This window comes from Papaver somniferum, chromosome 3, assembly GCF_003573695.1.
Source record: "Papaver somniferum cultivar HN1 chromosome 3, ASM357369v1, whole genome shotgun sequence".
In the NCBI taxonomy this organism is placed as follows: domain Eukaryota; kingdom Viridiplantae; phylum Streptophyta; class Magnoliopsida; order Ranunculales; family Papaveraceae; genus Papaver; species Papaver somniferum.
The window spans coordinates 187,187,747-187,204,741 of NC_039360.1; the positions used below are offsets into that span (position 1 = coordinate 187,187,747).

At 33.5% G+C, this 16,995-nt stretch overlaps 1 protein-coding gene across 2 annotated transcripts; it reads right to left on the reverse strand.

Annotated features, from left to right (window-relative positions):
• Positions 1–1,372: 1,372 nt before the first annotated feature.
• Positions 1,373–3,601, reverse strand: LOC113358284 (cytochrome b5-like). Of its 2 annotated transcripts, XM_026601813.1 has the most exons (4): positions 3,450–3,601; positions 3,198–3,344; positions 2,026–2,092; positions 1,373–1,923 (listed from the first exon to the last, which is right to left on the reverse strand). In XM_026601813.1, the coding sequence occupies exons 2-4, from the start codon at positions 3,285–3,287 to the stop codon at positions 1,673–1,675; spliced, it is 408 nt and encodes a 135-aa protein (XP_026457598.1). In that variant the 5' UTR covers positions 3,288–3,344; positions 3,450–3,601; the 3' UTR covers positions 1,373–1,672. The 2 variants fall into 2 exon arrangements, with proteins under 2 accessions (XP_026457598.1, XP_026457597.1); XM_026601812.1 differs by lacking the exon at positions 3,450–3,601 and having other exon boundaries at positions 3,198–3,439.
• Between the last annotated feature and the right edge of the window lie 13,394 nt (positions 3,602–16,995).

Genomic DNA, 16,995 nt, shown 5'->3' on the forward strand with positions numbered 1-16,995 from the left:
AAGAAAAATTGTACATACAAAATAAAACAAAAGGGTTAGGGTTTATTGATTCAAAGAAACAAAAAGACAGAAAGAAAAGTTTTCAGGCTTACCAATAGCAAAAATCATTCGCCTTGTTTACTTCGTATTAACCCTGAATTCGAAAATCAAACCCTAATCAATTAATCCAATTGAAATTCCCAGAGCTAAAAAAACCAAACCCAGGTATTGATCGGAAAAAGTTGCAATTTTTATATCTTAAATCCGCTAATTAATCACAACCCACCACTTCAAATCAAGCATTCAGATACATTATCTATAAAAAAATGAAAGCGATTTGTGAAAGTAAAACAAAAATTAGGGTTTATCAAGAAGTAGGGTTTATTTCAGTATTCAGAATCATTATATCCCCATGTTGTATCAAAATATGTAAAATAAACCATTAGTAGATAATCAGAAGAAAAAAAAAACGATGATGAACTAAACAGAGAGAAGTAGAACAGAGAGAGGAGTGGAAGAAGGCCGCAGAGAAAATAGAAAAAAAAATAGTTTTTGAATTAGAAAAGCAAACAGAGAAAAGATGGTATTGAACATAGAGACAGAGAAGGAGAACAGAGATGAAAGGAACAAAAAAGTTGCAGTTTGGTGATTAAACAACCCTTGTCGTGTAAGGTTCCATAAAGAGAGAAGAGAATAGAGAGAATACTGAGGCAGAGAGGTGCGAGTGCAGATTAGATTAGGTTTTATTTTAGATTAGCTTTTTTTGTTTTTCTCGGAAATTATGTGAGAAAAAACGTGTTTTCTCTCCTTTCAGAAAAAGTTGAATGGAGCAATTCTAAGAGTGGGTGAGGGTCACCATTGAAGGAGGAAGGAGGTATTCCCACCGTGCGATGTGGGGACTCATATGACTTAGGATTTTAAAAGAATTATTATTACATTGTTTTAAATTTTTAAAAATCACTGGTTAAACCGGACGGGTAGTGGATTTGTTTTGAACCGGACCATTATTCTTATCGGTTCACTGGTTTTCCGGTCCGGTCCGGTGTATTCATTCAACCCCTTTCCACTTTTCAGCTACAAAACCAAGCGATGTTCATATTAGACAATGTTTGAATATTCTTGGAGTAAAACTTCTATCGGATTGTGATATCCTCGAGCAACATTTTGCTCGGTTCCAACACCAAAGCAGGCCCCACAATCAAAGCGCCTAAAACATAGCATTTTCATACATGAAAGTTGAAACAACCGCAGCACCTGATAAACCATCAGAACACACAAGCACCTGACCTATTGTCTAGTCAAAGAGACTGCAGACCCTTTGTTCGCAGAATCTAGTCTACCTAGTCTTGTTTCTCTGTTCAAGCCTCAAGCTCCCACTTAAAAACACTTCAAATGGGTTTTAATTTTGATTATTTTCATTTTCTTTCCAAGTAGAAACAAATTTATTTCCCAACTCAATATGGAAAAAGTGAAACGTACCAAATGAGTTATTAGGCCTTGGTGTTATACAAACCATTAAATCAAACTGCAAACAAGTTTTTGAACTTCGACAGCAATTTAACTACTCACTTGTCAATCCCAACTAGTAATGGCATTGGCAGCACCATAATAAAGACAAGACTAAAATGATATCAATAACATAATAGACTTATATTCTTTTCTATGAAGCTCATTAATGATGAAACTTGATTGTTTAGGCTGATTTGGTGTAGAATCGGATACCGACTGCCAACCCCAAGATTGCCAACGGGACAAGGAATTGGAGTAGCTTGATGATGAACTCTGAGGTCTTGTCTTGGTTGTACTGAGGCTGCTTTGGAGGAGTATATTTCTGCTTAATCGGGACTGTATCCATGTCAACCTCCCCAACTAAGTATTCATCCATCATTGCTCTAGCACTAGTACTGTGGCCAACATCCTCGAAATCATCGGTTGCGTCTTTTCCTGATAAACAACAACAGAATAGAATTTATTCACGTAAACCTGGACAATGGAATCAAATTAACTACACATTTTACTTAAGCAGATCCTCATCTCAAATAATACCTGTAGCTGACAAGAGAACCTCATCACCACCAGGGTGATCTTCCATAAATTTGGTCACATCGTACACCTGTTATAGAAATTACAAAGGGGAGAATTAAAATACTTCCGGATACAGAAAGTCTGACTTCTGAAACACCATAACTAATAGTAAAAACAGCATCGAGCTAATGGGATACTGCAGAATAATATATTCATTGGTCCTTTTACATTTTAGATGAAATGTTTCTTTCTATTGTCTCGCAATTACACCCCTCCCTAATTCACTGTTATTACTACCAGGTGGACTAGACAAAATTTCATGGACTAATTTCATATTTTCAACTGCCAAGTGAGTTAGATCCACGAAACTGTATTTGACTGATTCAGTTGAAGATGGAGGGAATTCTCTAGTATGAAAATGAAGCAAGCAAATAGAAGTGATTATGCTTGATTTTACTTTCTATACTCTAAAGTTGTGTAAAAATCAAACATTATTGAAGCTGTATAAAGCAATACATAAGATCAAAAGCCAACAAAATAAACAAGAAGCGCAAGCCAAAAAGCCAGAAAACATTTCGAGTTTGCCTTAGAAAACTAAGAAATATTAAAGCGAACATTGTTCATATTTTTAGGGAAGACAAAGCAGTGTCCTTGGTAAATTTTTGTAAGTGTCAATTTCCAACAACATAAGCTTGCCTGATTAAGGAAGCTAATACCGACCTTTGCATTTTTTGTACATCAATATTTGGACTTAACACTCTGTCTAGCAGAATGATAAAGTCACCGGGTGTTGATACCCACGTCTTCTGCTTGAAATTCATCACCATCATAATCCCTAGCTGTATAATTGATGCATAAATTGCCTTCTCTTTCTTACATTAGTAACACCAACTAAGACTAAACTTGAACCATAGAAATCCGTCGTATTGCTCAAATTCTCAAAGATTGTATAGATTTTACAAGCTAAGTTACTTAACTAATCCCACAAACAAACCCAGGATGCATAATTTTGAGGATCGTACAGAAATCTTAAACATTTAACAAATAAGCAGATCCAATTTCGATCATATAGTAATCTCGAAACATAGATCTCGAATAAACAAAACATAAAGAAACAATAAGAGTAGAATAAAGGTGAAACATAATTGGATTTTACAAAATATAAGGGTAGAGAATCTAGAGAGAAGATTAACCTTGCCACCAATGATAAGCCAACAATCTTTAGGCTGATTGTGTTCAGAAACTTGTGCTAAAGTGAAAACCACCTTATCATCACCACCCATTGTTTTTGAAAGATTAATCAAATCAGATCACAAACGAAAATCAAACTGTGTTGCCCCCTGCAAAACCGGGAAGGGATTAATAGAAATATCACCAAATAAGTGAGATTTTAGAGAACGAAAAAAAGATTGTAAGAAAACTGAAGAGAATTGTATGGGCTTTACCTACAAAAAGAAAACAATTTAAGTGAGTGAGAGAGAGAGAGGGATGGGTTTGGGAGGTAGGTGGTGTGGCGTTGTTGACTGTTACTCTTTGTGGAGTTGGAAATTGAATATAAGAGAGAGACATAGGTATTTGGAATTTAGGTGGGTTGGTGAAAACAGAGTACTGTAATAAATTTCATCATCAGCGCAATAAATTTCTTTTCCTTGTTACGAAAAGCGTAATAATGCTGTGAGAGCAATTGCCCAACCACTTCAAATAATTAACAAAATTAAAAGAATTGTCGTTAATGGCCACAAGATTTCCCAAGGCCGGTTCCTATAGGTGTGGCAAATCAATCAGTTTTGCATCCATTATGGAGTTGGCAAACAAGCAATTGGTCTGGCTAAGTGGCAAATTTGCCACTTAACCAGGCCAGGTCAAGTGTTGGGATATATGTTTTAAAAACACTAATTAATTTCCAAATAATTGTTTCTCATTTAAATGGTTTTAATGTGATTTTTATTCTTTCTTTTAAACAATAAATTTATTTCGATTTTAATGCCAAAAACCGTTTTTTGTTGAATAGGTTAATGATGCTAATTAACAACTTAATAATGCATGTCATTTGATCTTATTTAATTTTTTGGTTATTGAAAATCAGTTTTAGATAAAAAAAAAAATTAGGGGAGTTGTAAAAAACTTTTTTTTCTTTGTGTGAGAGTTTTCTGTCATGTTTCTTGAGTTTATTAGAAAATGAATTTTGTGAGAAAGAAAAACAAGTGTGTGATCATCCTTGATTTTTCTAAAGAGTTTCTGAGCAAGAATGAAGTGTAGAAGTTTCACATCCTCTCGTCGTGCAAGAGTGATTGTGTAAGAGATTGATCTCGGTTGTTTTATCCTAGGGACGACGCGCAATTGGAGAACTGCTTGCACAATCTTGGGCAGAGCCGCGAAACATCTTAAAGAAAGCGACCTAGTCCGCGACTCATCCATAACAATATTTTGTTTGTTATTTTGTGATTATTTTGCAGGCATAATTCAGCAATTGTTCCAACAATTTTAAGACATTCTATTCTGCCACAGATATCAAAAGAAATGATTGTTGAAACGCGATAAGTATCACTGTTTAATTTGTTTTATTGAACGGAAAATGGGTCATTTGTCCAAATATTTTTAAATCACGGTTCAAATGGACGGGTAAAAAATAGTTTGGGTGAAATGGCCAAAAAAAAATTAAGGATGAAACTGGTTTCATCCTAGCTTAAATTTAAAAAATAGCAAGGATGAAACTGGATACATCCTGTTTAAATTAAAAATAAGAAAAAATATTTGAAAATAGGCACGATGAAATTGGTTACATCCTGCATATTTTTATATTTTTGGCCATTTAAACAGTATCAAAATCTAACTGTCCATTTCACCCAGGAATTGTTGATTTTGGTCTTTTTAACCAATTTCGTGTTTATTGAATTATATGAACGGTATAATTTCTTCTTTAGCAATTTAGCTAGATGCTTGGAATTAGGTTACTTGATAACTAAAGTAAATTTATGTTTGATCTTGATATACTAAGAATAACATGGTTAAATATTTTTCTAATGTTTGACATAGAAAAATATTGTTGATGATAAACGGATGTTTTATAACATGTTGTAGAGTTTTATGTACGTCTTTTTAACAATAACGAATTTGGTCTAGAAATTTTATCTGGATATATTAGACATCACGATGATAACCCACGTCAAATTTCAGAATTTTTGGAGTCAAGAAACTATTTTTAAAGTATTTTAGAAAACTGCATAACGTATCTGAAAAATTCTGACGGGCAGAAAATTAGTCCTGATTAAATCAACTTTTCCTTATCTTTGTGTAGAAAATTTGAATCCGTGTGTCACATGAAACTTGTAGATCAAGAACTTATCTTCAAAACCCATTTTCGAATTTCCTGATATTTAGTTTGAGAGATTTGGTAATTTCAGAATCGTTGTGTATGTTTGTCCAAAATAGAAGACATGATACTTGAGATTGGAGAAATGTAATAAATTACATTAAAAATATGTTTGGATTTTTATTTCTTTCTACTCTTGTTTTGGTAATGAAAAAGAAGATTATTGTTCGAAATCAAACTAATACACCATATGTTTGATAATATGCTTAGTAGAAAGTTATAAATATATGTACGATTTTATAACAAGATAACTTTGAATTTTTGTTTGACAGTAAAGAGAAACTTGGAGTACTATATTTTGATTGATTTTTAAGTAATTATTTAAGAGCATAAATTACTTATTTTTGGTTTCAAATGCTCACATGTACATGATTGTGACAAGTGAAAAATCACTTACTTGAGCAAGTTTTTATTTTCCAATGAAATAAAAATTGAGGGAGATTAATCGATGTGAGGAGCAATGGGGTTGTTGATTTCTTTGTTGGTGCATAAAGAATGGACAATGGTTTATAACCAATTGAGCTTAAAAGTAATTGAGGTATGTTTGATGAACTATTTGTAGTATTGCAGTGATCAAATAATGGCATTCTAAATTGCATAAATTGATTGTTCAATCTTGGAATAAATTTTAGGAAAACAAGATATTGAGAATTATTGTGTATGACAATAAACATGTGACTCATATAAGTTTGGAACTTATGAGATGAAATTTTATACGAACCCATAACCGAAATAATTAGAAACCTAGTCAAAACTAATGTGAATATCAACTCTAACCAAGAAATGGACATAGTATTGATTATGGATTTATTTGCTATTCTTGCACGGCATTGTAAGGATATCAAATGTTATTAACAACGCTTTTCAAGCTAAGTTAATGTGAATTGTGGTTACGGTGAGAGGTTGGTATATATTGGTGTTTTACATCATGTTTGTTTTGATAGGTTATGGTTCAAAAGTTGAACCAAATCGTTTGAAATAAAGTGGTGTTGAGATATACTCACATCACTAGGATCTTCGGTATTGGTACGATCCCAAAGTTTACTTTGGGTTGAACAATCTTGTTAAAAATGTTCATACTTCCGAAATGAGAAAGAATCTAGTTTCCGCCTATCTTGTTATTAACAAGATTGAGATTAGTAATTTGTTGAATTTGATCATTCCACTACTACAAATGATATGTTATGGATAAAATGTTTGAATATAATATTACAATTTTATCATAACATTAATTGAATTTTGAATTATGAGATTTTGTCATGCTTTTAAGAAATCAATGAGTTAGTGATGAATATGAGCATGTTATATTTTCCTCTAAACTTGGTGAATTTTTTGAATAACATGTATGTAATCTTTTGCAACTTGCAACGATATTGGATGAAATAAAACGTTTGAGAATTTTATAAAGAGGCTTCTTGATATCAAATATGAGTCTTAAGCAGTGAATTGCGCAATGTTGCTTTTACAAAAAATTGTTTGAATTTTTATCCTCTATATTGTGTAAAACGTTTTGGATTTAGATCATTGGTTCATTAGCTTTCAAAATTTTTGAAATTTGGATATTGTTTGGAACTCTTGTTTGAGTCAAAAAATTAGTGGGGGTTCCATATCGTATGATTTAACAACTTTGATTTAAAATAAAGGAACTAGAAAAATGAAGATGAACAATCCTAGAAAAGCATATTTATAGTGAGACCAAAAATTAGCCATGAATATTTTGTTGCTTATAATTTGAAAGATAAATTCTCATAGAAAGTAACTTTGTTCTTCAAAAATTTAATTTTTTGAAAAATAAATTCGTGAACCTATTATTTTTAGACAAGCAAACAAAAAATCATTGGCGCTTGCATTCATGTCGCTAAATTAACTTACATGCTTGCTTTGTTGATTTTGTTTCTATGATGTATGATTTGTTATAGTCGTAAGTAGAAATATATAATTTTATGTAAGTTAAAGATGAGAATCTATGTAAACCAAGTATGGAAAACTGTGTAGTTTCTACAATAAAAGAAAGCATATAAGTTAGATAAGTTATCATTTATATTCTGAAAACAACTTTAAAATAATTTAAAATAAATAAATATATTATTTACTTGATGCATTCGAATGATTTCAGAATTGATGAAAGTGAAATGCACAATACTCTTTGTTTTGTATGCATAAGTGATTTGTTGAATTTTTATTCTAACTTATAGGATGAAAATGAAATTGAGAACATGCTTAGTTTATTATTTGATATGAAAGACTTGAGTGAAGATGGTGTATATTTTTTAAATGAATTTTTTCTTTCTTTGGATCTATTTCATTTCAATGAAAATATAAATAGAAATTTAAAAGAGATAGAAATATATATATTCTGACTATAAACTAGTTTTCACTCATTTGGTTTAGTGCTAATGCTTTTGAGATTATGTGTGATTGCACTGGACATGAGTATGGTAGCTCAGTATATTTCTTTGCTACGTGATTGACTATATATAAAAAAAAATTTGTAGTGAGGGTTTAATATATTACTTCCATAGTGGGGGTCTTCTATTCAGATTTACCAATCTTAGTATGGAACACTGGTAAAATTTTGAGAAGGTTATGAGGTGTTTCAAACACACGTTACACCTAGAAATACATTATCAAAATGGTTACCGCAATCCTTTAAGGATATTGCGAAGCTGATTGGACACCCTTTTAGAAAAATCATCTAAGGGATGGAGCGATTTGACACTCTAATATATAGATGAATATATACATTAATCCAATGTGATAGTACCGCGACTATTGCAAAAATTGAGAATGCATGTAACGACGACTATAAGAGTTGATATTATGAGAATGGATTATATAATGTCTGAAAAGAGTTTCCATTAGTCCTTTGACGAAAGGATTGATAAGAAGATGTGAATACATCTTATGGATGAGGTTGATGCCCATTGATATTGAGTCATCTGTGATGGATACCCAACCTAGAAATAGGTTCAAAGGGACTAGACGAAGTCATAGATGATAACATCATTGAGATTGAGTTATTTATGATACAGTTACCAACCTATAACTCAAGGTCTCAAAAATAGGTTCAAAAGGGTAACCCTTACATATGGAGTGAGATCCAAAAATATAGGTTCAAATGAGACACCAAGTCATAGATAATATAGAGATGCGAGAATCATGCTTTTGAAGAATTCATCCCACAACATGATATCCTGAAACGAGTAGAGGTTGAGTTTAGTTTTTAACTTTTTAATTTTTAAACTCTTAATGATGTTTATATCTCTTTTTAGAGTGGGATACTTTCAGGAGTACTCTTGATAAACTCACCTATGTGAATGTGAAAGTGTGGCCGTTTTCTATGAGAATATGGGAAGTTCTCTAGATCATTCATTAAACTGGGATACAAGCACATGGACGTAATGTGCTGGCTTTAGACTTTACACTAGTGTAGTCATGTGTGTTAAGCGATCTTTTTATCTACAAGGGTTCAAGACTTGTGTTCACTCTATGGTCAGATTTTAAGAGAGCCTACTAACACTACGTAAAGGTTCAAGTCGCTAGACACCTTTGCTTATGCACAACTCTATACGTTCTTGCTCAATGTTTTGAAAAATATAAGTGGGGGATTGTTGGGATATATGTTTTAAAAACATTAATTAATTTCCAAATAGTTGTCTCTCATTTAAATGGTTTTAATGTGACTTTTATTCTTTCTTTTAAAGAATAAATTTATTTTGTTTTTAATGCGAAAAACCGTTTTTTGTTGAATAGGTTAATGATGCTAATTAACAACTTAATAATGCTTGTCATTTAATCTTATTTAATTTTTTGGTTATTGAAAATCAGTTTTAGATAAAAAAAAGAATTAGGGGAGTTGTAAAAAACTTCTTTTTCTTTTATGTGAGAGTTTTCTATCATATTTTTTGAGTTTATTAGAAAATGAATTTTGTGAGAAAGAAAAACAAGTGTGTGATCATCCTTGATTTTTCTAAAGAGTTTCTGAGCAAGAATGAAGTGTAGAAGTTTCACATCCTCTTATCGTGCAAGAGTGATTGTGTAAGAGATTGATCTCGGTTGTTTTATCCTGGGGACGACGCGCAATTGAAGAATTGCTTGCACAATCTTGGGCAGAGCCGCGAAACGTCTTAAAGAAAGCGACCTAGTCCGCGACTTAGCCATAATAATATTTTGTTTGTTTTTTTGTGATTAATTATTTTGCAGGCATAATTCAGCAATTGTTCCAACATAAAGTTTCCACCGAGCGGTCGAGACTCGACTGCTCGGTGTAGAGAAAAACCGCTAGGTGTAGTTCATTCACCAGCGGTCTAGACTCGACCTCTCATATTATCTAATCTAACGGTCACGATTTCATCTTCCTATAAATACAATATGAAATTTCATTTCAACTCACACCATTTCTTCAATCTCCATTCTTTCACTCCACAAATCCAATATGTCAGTTCGAGTTCGAGCTCGTAAATTTAGGATAGCTGAAGATGAATCCATTTGTAGGCATTATGTTTTTGTTATGCAAGATATAGCCAATGATGGACAACATCAACATCAAGAGATTGTATGGAGTCGCATATTTTATAGATTTCAAGAAGAAACATTGAACCTCAATAATCAAAATGCAAATGGATTGTGTCATCGCTTCGGAATAATCAGCAAGGATGTGAAGTTGTTTGTTGATGCACTTACTGAAGGCTATCTAAACAGACAAAATGGAAAAAACGCATTTGATGTGGATCAAATGTGTCGGCTCGAATGGCGCAACAGAGTGGGAAAATTTGTCAATTTGATGGTTGTTATCTTATCTTGAGGGTGTTTCCCAAATATGATCAGTTTAGATTAGCTTCCCAAATATGATGCATCTATCATTTGTATCAAATTTTAATTTTAAGATATTATTAAATATAAAACTAGTGCATAGTTCATTAAAAGTTTAGAATTTTAATTTACATTAGTGCCTCTTTCATTCATCTAGATAATGACATAACTTACAATAAAGACTTTAAAAGTAAAAATTTGGGACGATGTTCTTCATCTTGTTTATCTTCTTCATTTCACCAAACTTCCTGTTAGAGCATTGCTCGGTCGAACTCGCATGCGTTCCTATCTCAAGCATGTTTTTCAATGTTAGTGATCAAAACTATATGTCTTGATTTATAGCATACTTATGACTAAGTCTCGGTCTAGGATAGTTAGGAATATTTGAGCTTCAGCCTCCATGGCGATTATCTTACGAAGATGAAGAACTACTAAAGGAACCAGTGGAACTTCATCCGACCAAAAGATATGTGGAGACTTGAACTCATCTGTCACTCAAAAGTATATCTACTCTATCTCCTACTCTTGAGACAAAAGTCGTATAAGTATGATAGTTTTCATACATACACATTTACTATTTCGAGCCGAGTTTACTCGCCTATCTTTTTCTCGAAATATGTGTTGGTAAGCTTTTGCTTTAACCATTTTCATATTTACCCGTGACGAAAGTCATGATAACGTTTCAATCTTGAAAATAGTTTTGATGACGATAGTCGATTCTTTATGTCTAATGACTATTATAACATTATAGAAGAATGTTTCAGTGGTTGAAATGTAGAGTTGATATTACGTAACCAACTATGGATATAAGCATATATAGTGTGTTCGCACATTAGTGTATAAATCCATGTGCCGGAACCAAGTGCGTGCATATGTGTGCATGCGGTATTGGTGAAGGAGACAGGTTAAGTACGCGTACCCGTACTGGCGGAAGTTTTTATACCGAAAATTTCTGTTGTAGTTTGTGAAGTTTGCAAACTGAAAACCAGTCACCTAGGTATGCGTACCCGTACGCGTACCCACGGAAGTTTTCAAACCGAAAATTTCTGCTGAGTTTTCAAACTCAAGTCTGGTTGTTATGGTACACGTACCCGTACGCGTACCTAAGCTGGTTATATTTCTCAAATCGGTAGTTTCATGTACTTAAACAATAAATCAATAAGGAATGCAATCTTTGCAAACCGTGGCTATATTGTTCTTGAATTGATTCAAGTGAATCAAACCGAATTTTTTTCAATCTATGTATAAAGATCTAAGCAATTGAACAACTCTTGAACTAATTCCTATGAGTCATTTGAACTAGTTATGAGAAAGATGAATACGGTTAATATGAAAGTGCTCATATGGCTAACCGTTGGTTAACTATTTGTGAACCAACTAAGTGCACACGTTTAGGTACAGTTACTCAAACCTAAATGAATACATTTCATGTGTGTGTATGACAAGCTAAGTTTCGATCTAACGGTTGAAAGATATTAACTTGGATAAATCAGGTTTTTCATCTAACGGTGAATATTGAATGCTTTGTTACCAAGGTAACTTGGATTGAAAACCCTGATTTGAAAACTATATGAGGGAGACGTTAGCAACTGGAAAAACTAATCCCCACACCTCCTGTGTGATACTAGTTGGTTTGCTAGAGTCGATTCTCCTTTAACTGTAGGTTTCTTCTCGAGACCCTGTCGGTTAACGACTTAAAGACTTCATTGGGATTGTGAAGCCAGACGAAACTATTTCTCTTATAATTGAGCGATATGATCTTGCCATTTTCTATCGTACGAGTTCCATCGTAAGATTGGCTTGAGATTATATCTCCAATAGGGCAAGATAAAAAGAAATCGCAAACATCTTCGTCTCATCGTTTGTGATTCCGCAATATCTAGTTTCGCTACCATACGATTTAGATTATTGTGAGGTGATTGATAATTCTAGGTTGTTCTTCGGGAATATAAGTCCGGGTTATCGATTGGTTCCTGTTCACCTTGATTTTATCAAAAGACGAAACAAAACTTGTAGGTTTATCTGTGAGAGACAGATTTATCTATCATCGTAGCCTTTTCTGTATGATACATATTTGTTTATTAAAGTCTTCGACTTTGGGTCGTAGCAACTCTTGGTTGTGGGTAAGATCATCTAAGGGAATCAAATGTGTAGTTTCCTGCTGGGATCGTAGACGTAAGGAGTACAACTGTACCTTGAATCAGTGTGATATTGATTAGGGTTCAACTACAGTCCAGACCGAAGTTAGTTTGTAGTAGGCTAGTGTCTGTAGTGGCTTAATACAGTGTGGTGTTCAATCTGGACTAGGTCCCGAGGTTTTTCTGCATTTGCGGTTTCCTCGTTAACAAATTTTCTGGTGTCTGTGTTATTTCTATTGCGCATTATATTTTGTTATATAATTGAAGTATCACAGGTTGTGCGTTGGGATCAATCAATTAGAATATCCAACCTTTGGTTGTTGATTTACATTGATTTACAGTTGGATATTGGTCTTTGGTACCATCCAGGTTTATCTCTCTAGTATTTGATAAAGACTCGCAGATTTCCATTTGCTTGAGTAAAGATCAATTCAAGTGAGAGAGATATTAAATCCTCGATATACTTTTCTCTGGATTGAGTCTGACTGTCTAGTTGATTCTCTAGAAAGTATATTGGAGTTAGTCCATACATATTGCTAATCTTAATAGTGGGTGTGGTTGTTAGACCCCCGCTTTTTCAATTGGCATCAGAGCAGGCAAACACGTTTAAAGACCTCAAAAGTTTGTGTTTGTAGCGATCTAACTCTATGGACAAGAGAACTATCTCTGATAAACGCGTCACCAGAAATAAAAGTTATGTTTCTAATAATTCTATCAAAGAGAAAGATCCCTCAATCTCTGTTATAGACGAATACAGTGTTCAAACGAAACATACTAACACTGACATATGTTTTTCTAATGAATCTGACTCTGTCATTCAAGAGGAAACAACCGGAGAGAGTAAATTAATTCTAAACCTTGTTAGAATTCAAGCTAATAGGTTCAAATAGTTAAGAAAACATGTCAATGTTCTTCTTGGTGTAGTAAAAGACTGTGGCTCCAGTGAAAAGGCTTCTTATAAAGAAAATCCTGAAGTTTGAACATCTCGTATCTTACTTGAGGCAAAACTTAAAAAGGATGTTTTAGATGTTGAACATCTCTTGAGTAAACTCTCCATTCAAGGATGTTCAGAAAAGTATACTATACCATCTACTTCTATTCAAACTGAAAGAGCACCAGTTTCAGAAGTATTTTCAAATTCTCTTCCCACTCAAACTAATGTGCAGGGGATTCACAAATCAGTTGGAAGAAAGAAATCTCCAAACGATAATGTTAGGTGTACAATCTCTAATCATTCCCGTGATCAGAAAGTGTGCCTATTTTGTGATTCAAAAGGGCATATAGTGCAAAAGAGGAAACCCAAGTTGAAAAACAAATCGTTGACTCAACTTCAACACACCTTAGATTTGATTCTTAAAGGTGTAACTGGCATTCGTATGTCTAAACCAATTGGCTTTAGTACACGTCCTGTGTTTCCTATCAGGAAAGTCAGTTCAAGGATTTCCTCAAATGCACAAACACATAATAGATCTCTCGACAAATATCGTCCAAGAAGAACTCTTGTTCTCTCTCCTATCATAAATGGAGATAATGATAATCCTGATGTGAATCATGTATCAAGTGAAGAATGCAGGCATGAGCAGATGGATGACAACCTAAGATTGATTATTGAGGGATATAAGGAAATCATCAACAGATTGTGTACTCCATCTAGACAACACTCTTCAGGTAAAAACCCTTACTATGTGTCATATTATGATGATAGTAAATTTTATGATAACTTCTCACATCATAACAGTTTTCTTCCAAAGTACAGAAGAAAGGGGTTTAATCAAAAACAGTATTCATTTGATGAGCTAAAAGCTCATACTTGTGCTACTTGATCACAAGGTTGAAATCTCTCACACAAAAAAATCCTGGTTGAGAGATATGTTCAAGTATACTTGTGAGAAATGGTAGTTTTAGACTCTCAAGCTATCTTCTTATCGTTTTTAGCATGAGTATCTTTGCAAAAATACTCGCACATGTATTTGTTTGAAATTCCATTTTCTGTTTTATTTTTGGTTAAACAAGGTGCTACTCATAACTCTAAAAGTTGTTTCTCTTATGAGACATAGATTTTTGGAGTCATTATGATTTCCTCTTGTGCAAAGAGTTTTCTTCAAGATCGTGTGCAAACGACTCTTGCCTCTCGTTTGGGTCAAGTTTGATCTCGTACGGGTTACCCGTATGTCTGGCACGGATCAACTAAGGAAACCCTAAAAACTCCTTCCCTAAGAAACCTTTAAGTACCCGACCTATTGAGTTATGTAAATCACGTACGCATACTCTAGGTTTGGGTTATCAAGAATGTCGTCTTCTTCATCTCACTATGGTGATTTTGCAAAGGGATTTCTTGAGAAAGGTTTCAGTTTAGGATCAAAAGGGAGGAAGAAAAGAACTCTTGTAGAAGATGGTGCACCTAATGCCTCATGCTACTATGACTACTCACACCAAGATGTTGAGAATGAGGATATGATTTCTGCAGAAGTGGTTCATGACTTTCTTAAATACTTTGAGGAAGCGGAACTGCAACTTGTTGATACAATGAAGGAACTTGATGTGGTTAGAACTGAGTTGAAAAAGGTTACTACTGACCTTGGTCTCATAAAGTCACAAGCTAAAGAACTTCTCAACAAGGATATATTCTCCGAAGACGCAGTTGATATTATGAATCACAAGCTCAAAGGCCTCGAAACCCGTGAAGCTGGCGAACGTGAACCTTGATTCATCTTGTGATCGGTTTCTAGTAGATGTTTTTTTTTTATCTAGGAAACTTCTTAAAATATTTTTTATTCTTGTTTTTTTTAAGAAGGATAACTAGAATTTGGAATAGCCATTATTGTGAGTACACATAGCTATGTCCAACGTTTCCATCTTCATGTTTTTAGATTTATTTATTTAAATTCGAAAGTTGTTTTGGAAGATGATGATTGAAATTTTAATCTTTATGGTTTTATATATTGCAATATGTTATGGGATATGTGTGTCTGCGTCCGTGAACTATTATTGTCCCATACGATATCAAAAGTTATCTCTTTTATATGTCGATATGCAAGTATTGATACAAGATCGATGAACTTTTGACAAACAAAAGTTAAGCCTATTATGTCATTTATTGATGGAAGATAGGTTAAAATCTTTTGTTTACAAGGATTATGTCTATTATATGTCATTGTGCAAATAGTAATGGAAAATAGAATGATCCTTGTATATTCCACAGTATTGATCTTTCCCTGATCCATATCTTATGTGTATACTGCAATGCTCCATATGGTTTTTTTTCTTGAGCATAAAACGATTGAGTTAATCATTCTTTTATGGTTAACATAGTCGTAGCTCCGTAAGTTCTCTTATGTTGAGCATGTTCAATTAAATTGATTACTTTTGTGTTTAATTTGATTGTGTATTCCGATTAAATTGATCATGGGTTTACTTGTGGTTAGTTTAATTGAGAATTTTGGATATAGAAAATCATTTCATTATGGTTTTTGATGTCCAATAAAATACTTTTTTTTCTTGTAAAAGTAAGGTCGCTCTTGTTGTTCTCTCTGGAATGACATCAAATGGGGAAGAGTTCTTTTGAACTTGCGCTTAATTTCCATATCTTTGTGGGGAGTGAGGCTGTGGAATTGTTTAGGGGTTATCTTGTATCTTTATAAAATCCTTGATGAATGCATTTAGCTTCGGCTTTATGATTGCATCTAAATAAGTTGATATGTACTTTTCTTTGGTCTTGAAGCGTCTTCGTGGAAATTTCATTAGAATCCCGTTTTTGTACCTTTGCCAATTTTATTGACAAAAGGGGGAGAATTAATATGTAGTTCACACTAAAAATACATACGATTTACGTGTTTTACGGGTCATTTTGTAAGGGGCAGTGGTTTTCATGTTGAGACGAAAGTATTTACTAAGGGGGAGTGACACATATCACCATAGTATTGTTATCGACGTTGTGATATAAGAACTTTGATGTTGTGTAATAATACTATGACACTGTATAACAATGATCGAGAGCTTTTGTTTTCTCATTGTTATGGCTACGGAACTTCAACAACTATGATGCTGAATTGAACATCTATGGAATCATGGGACTACTTGGAAAAGACGAAGTTTTCGAGTAATGTTGAAGCACCAAGGAGATCAATATTGTGGACGAGCAACTACAAAATTTTATCTATTTTGTAATCCATATGTATTGATAGTTTTGTCACCAAAGGTGACAAAGGGGGAGATTGTTAGAGCATTGCTCGGTCGAACTCGCATGCGTTGCTATCTCAAGCATGTTTGTCAATGTTAGTGATCAAAAACTATATGTCTTGATTTCTAGTATACTTATGACTAAGTCTCGGTCTAGGATAGTTAGGAATAGTTGAGCTCCATACTCTATGGCGATTATCTTACGAAGACGAAGAACTACTTAAGGAACCAGTGGAACTTCATATGAGCAAAAGGTATGTGGAGACTTGAACTCATTTGTCACTCAAAAGTCTATCTAGTCTATCTCCTACTCTTGAGACAAAAGTCGTATAAGTATGATAGTTTTCATACATACGCGTTTGCTATTTCGGGCTGAGTTTACTCGCCTATATTTTTCTCGAAATATGTGTTGGTAAGATTTTGATTTAACTATTTTCATCTTTACCCTGACGAAATTCATGATGATGTTTCAATCTTCAAAATAGCTTT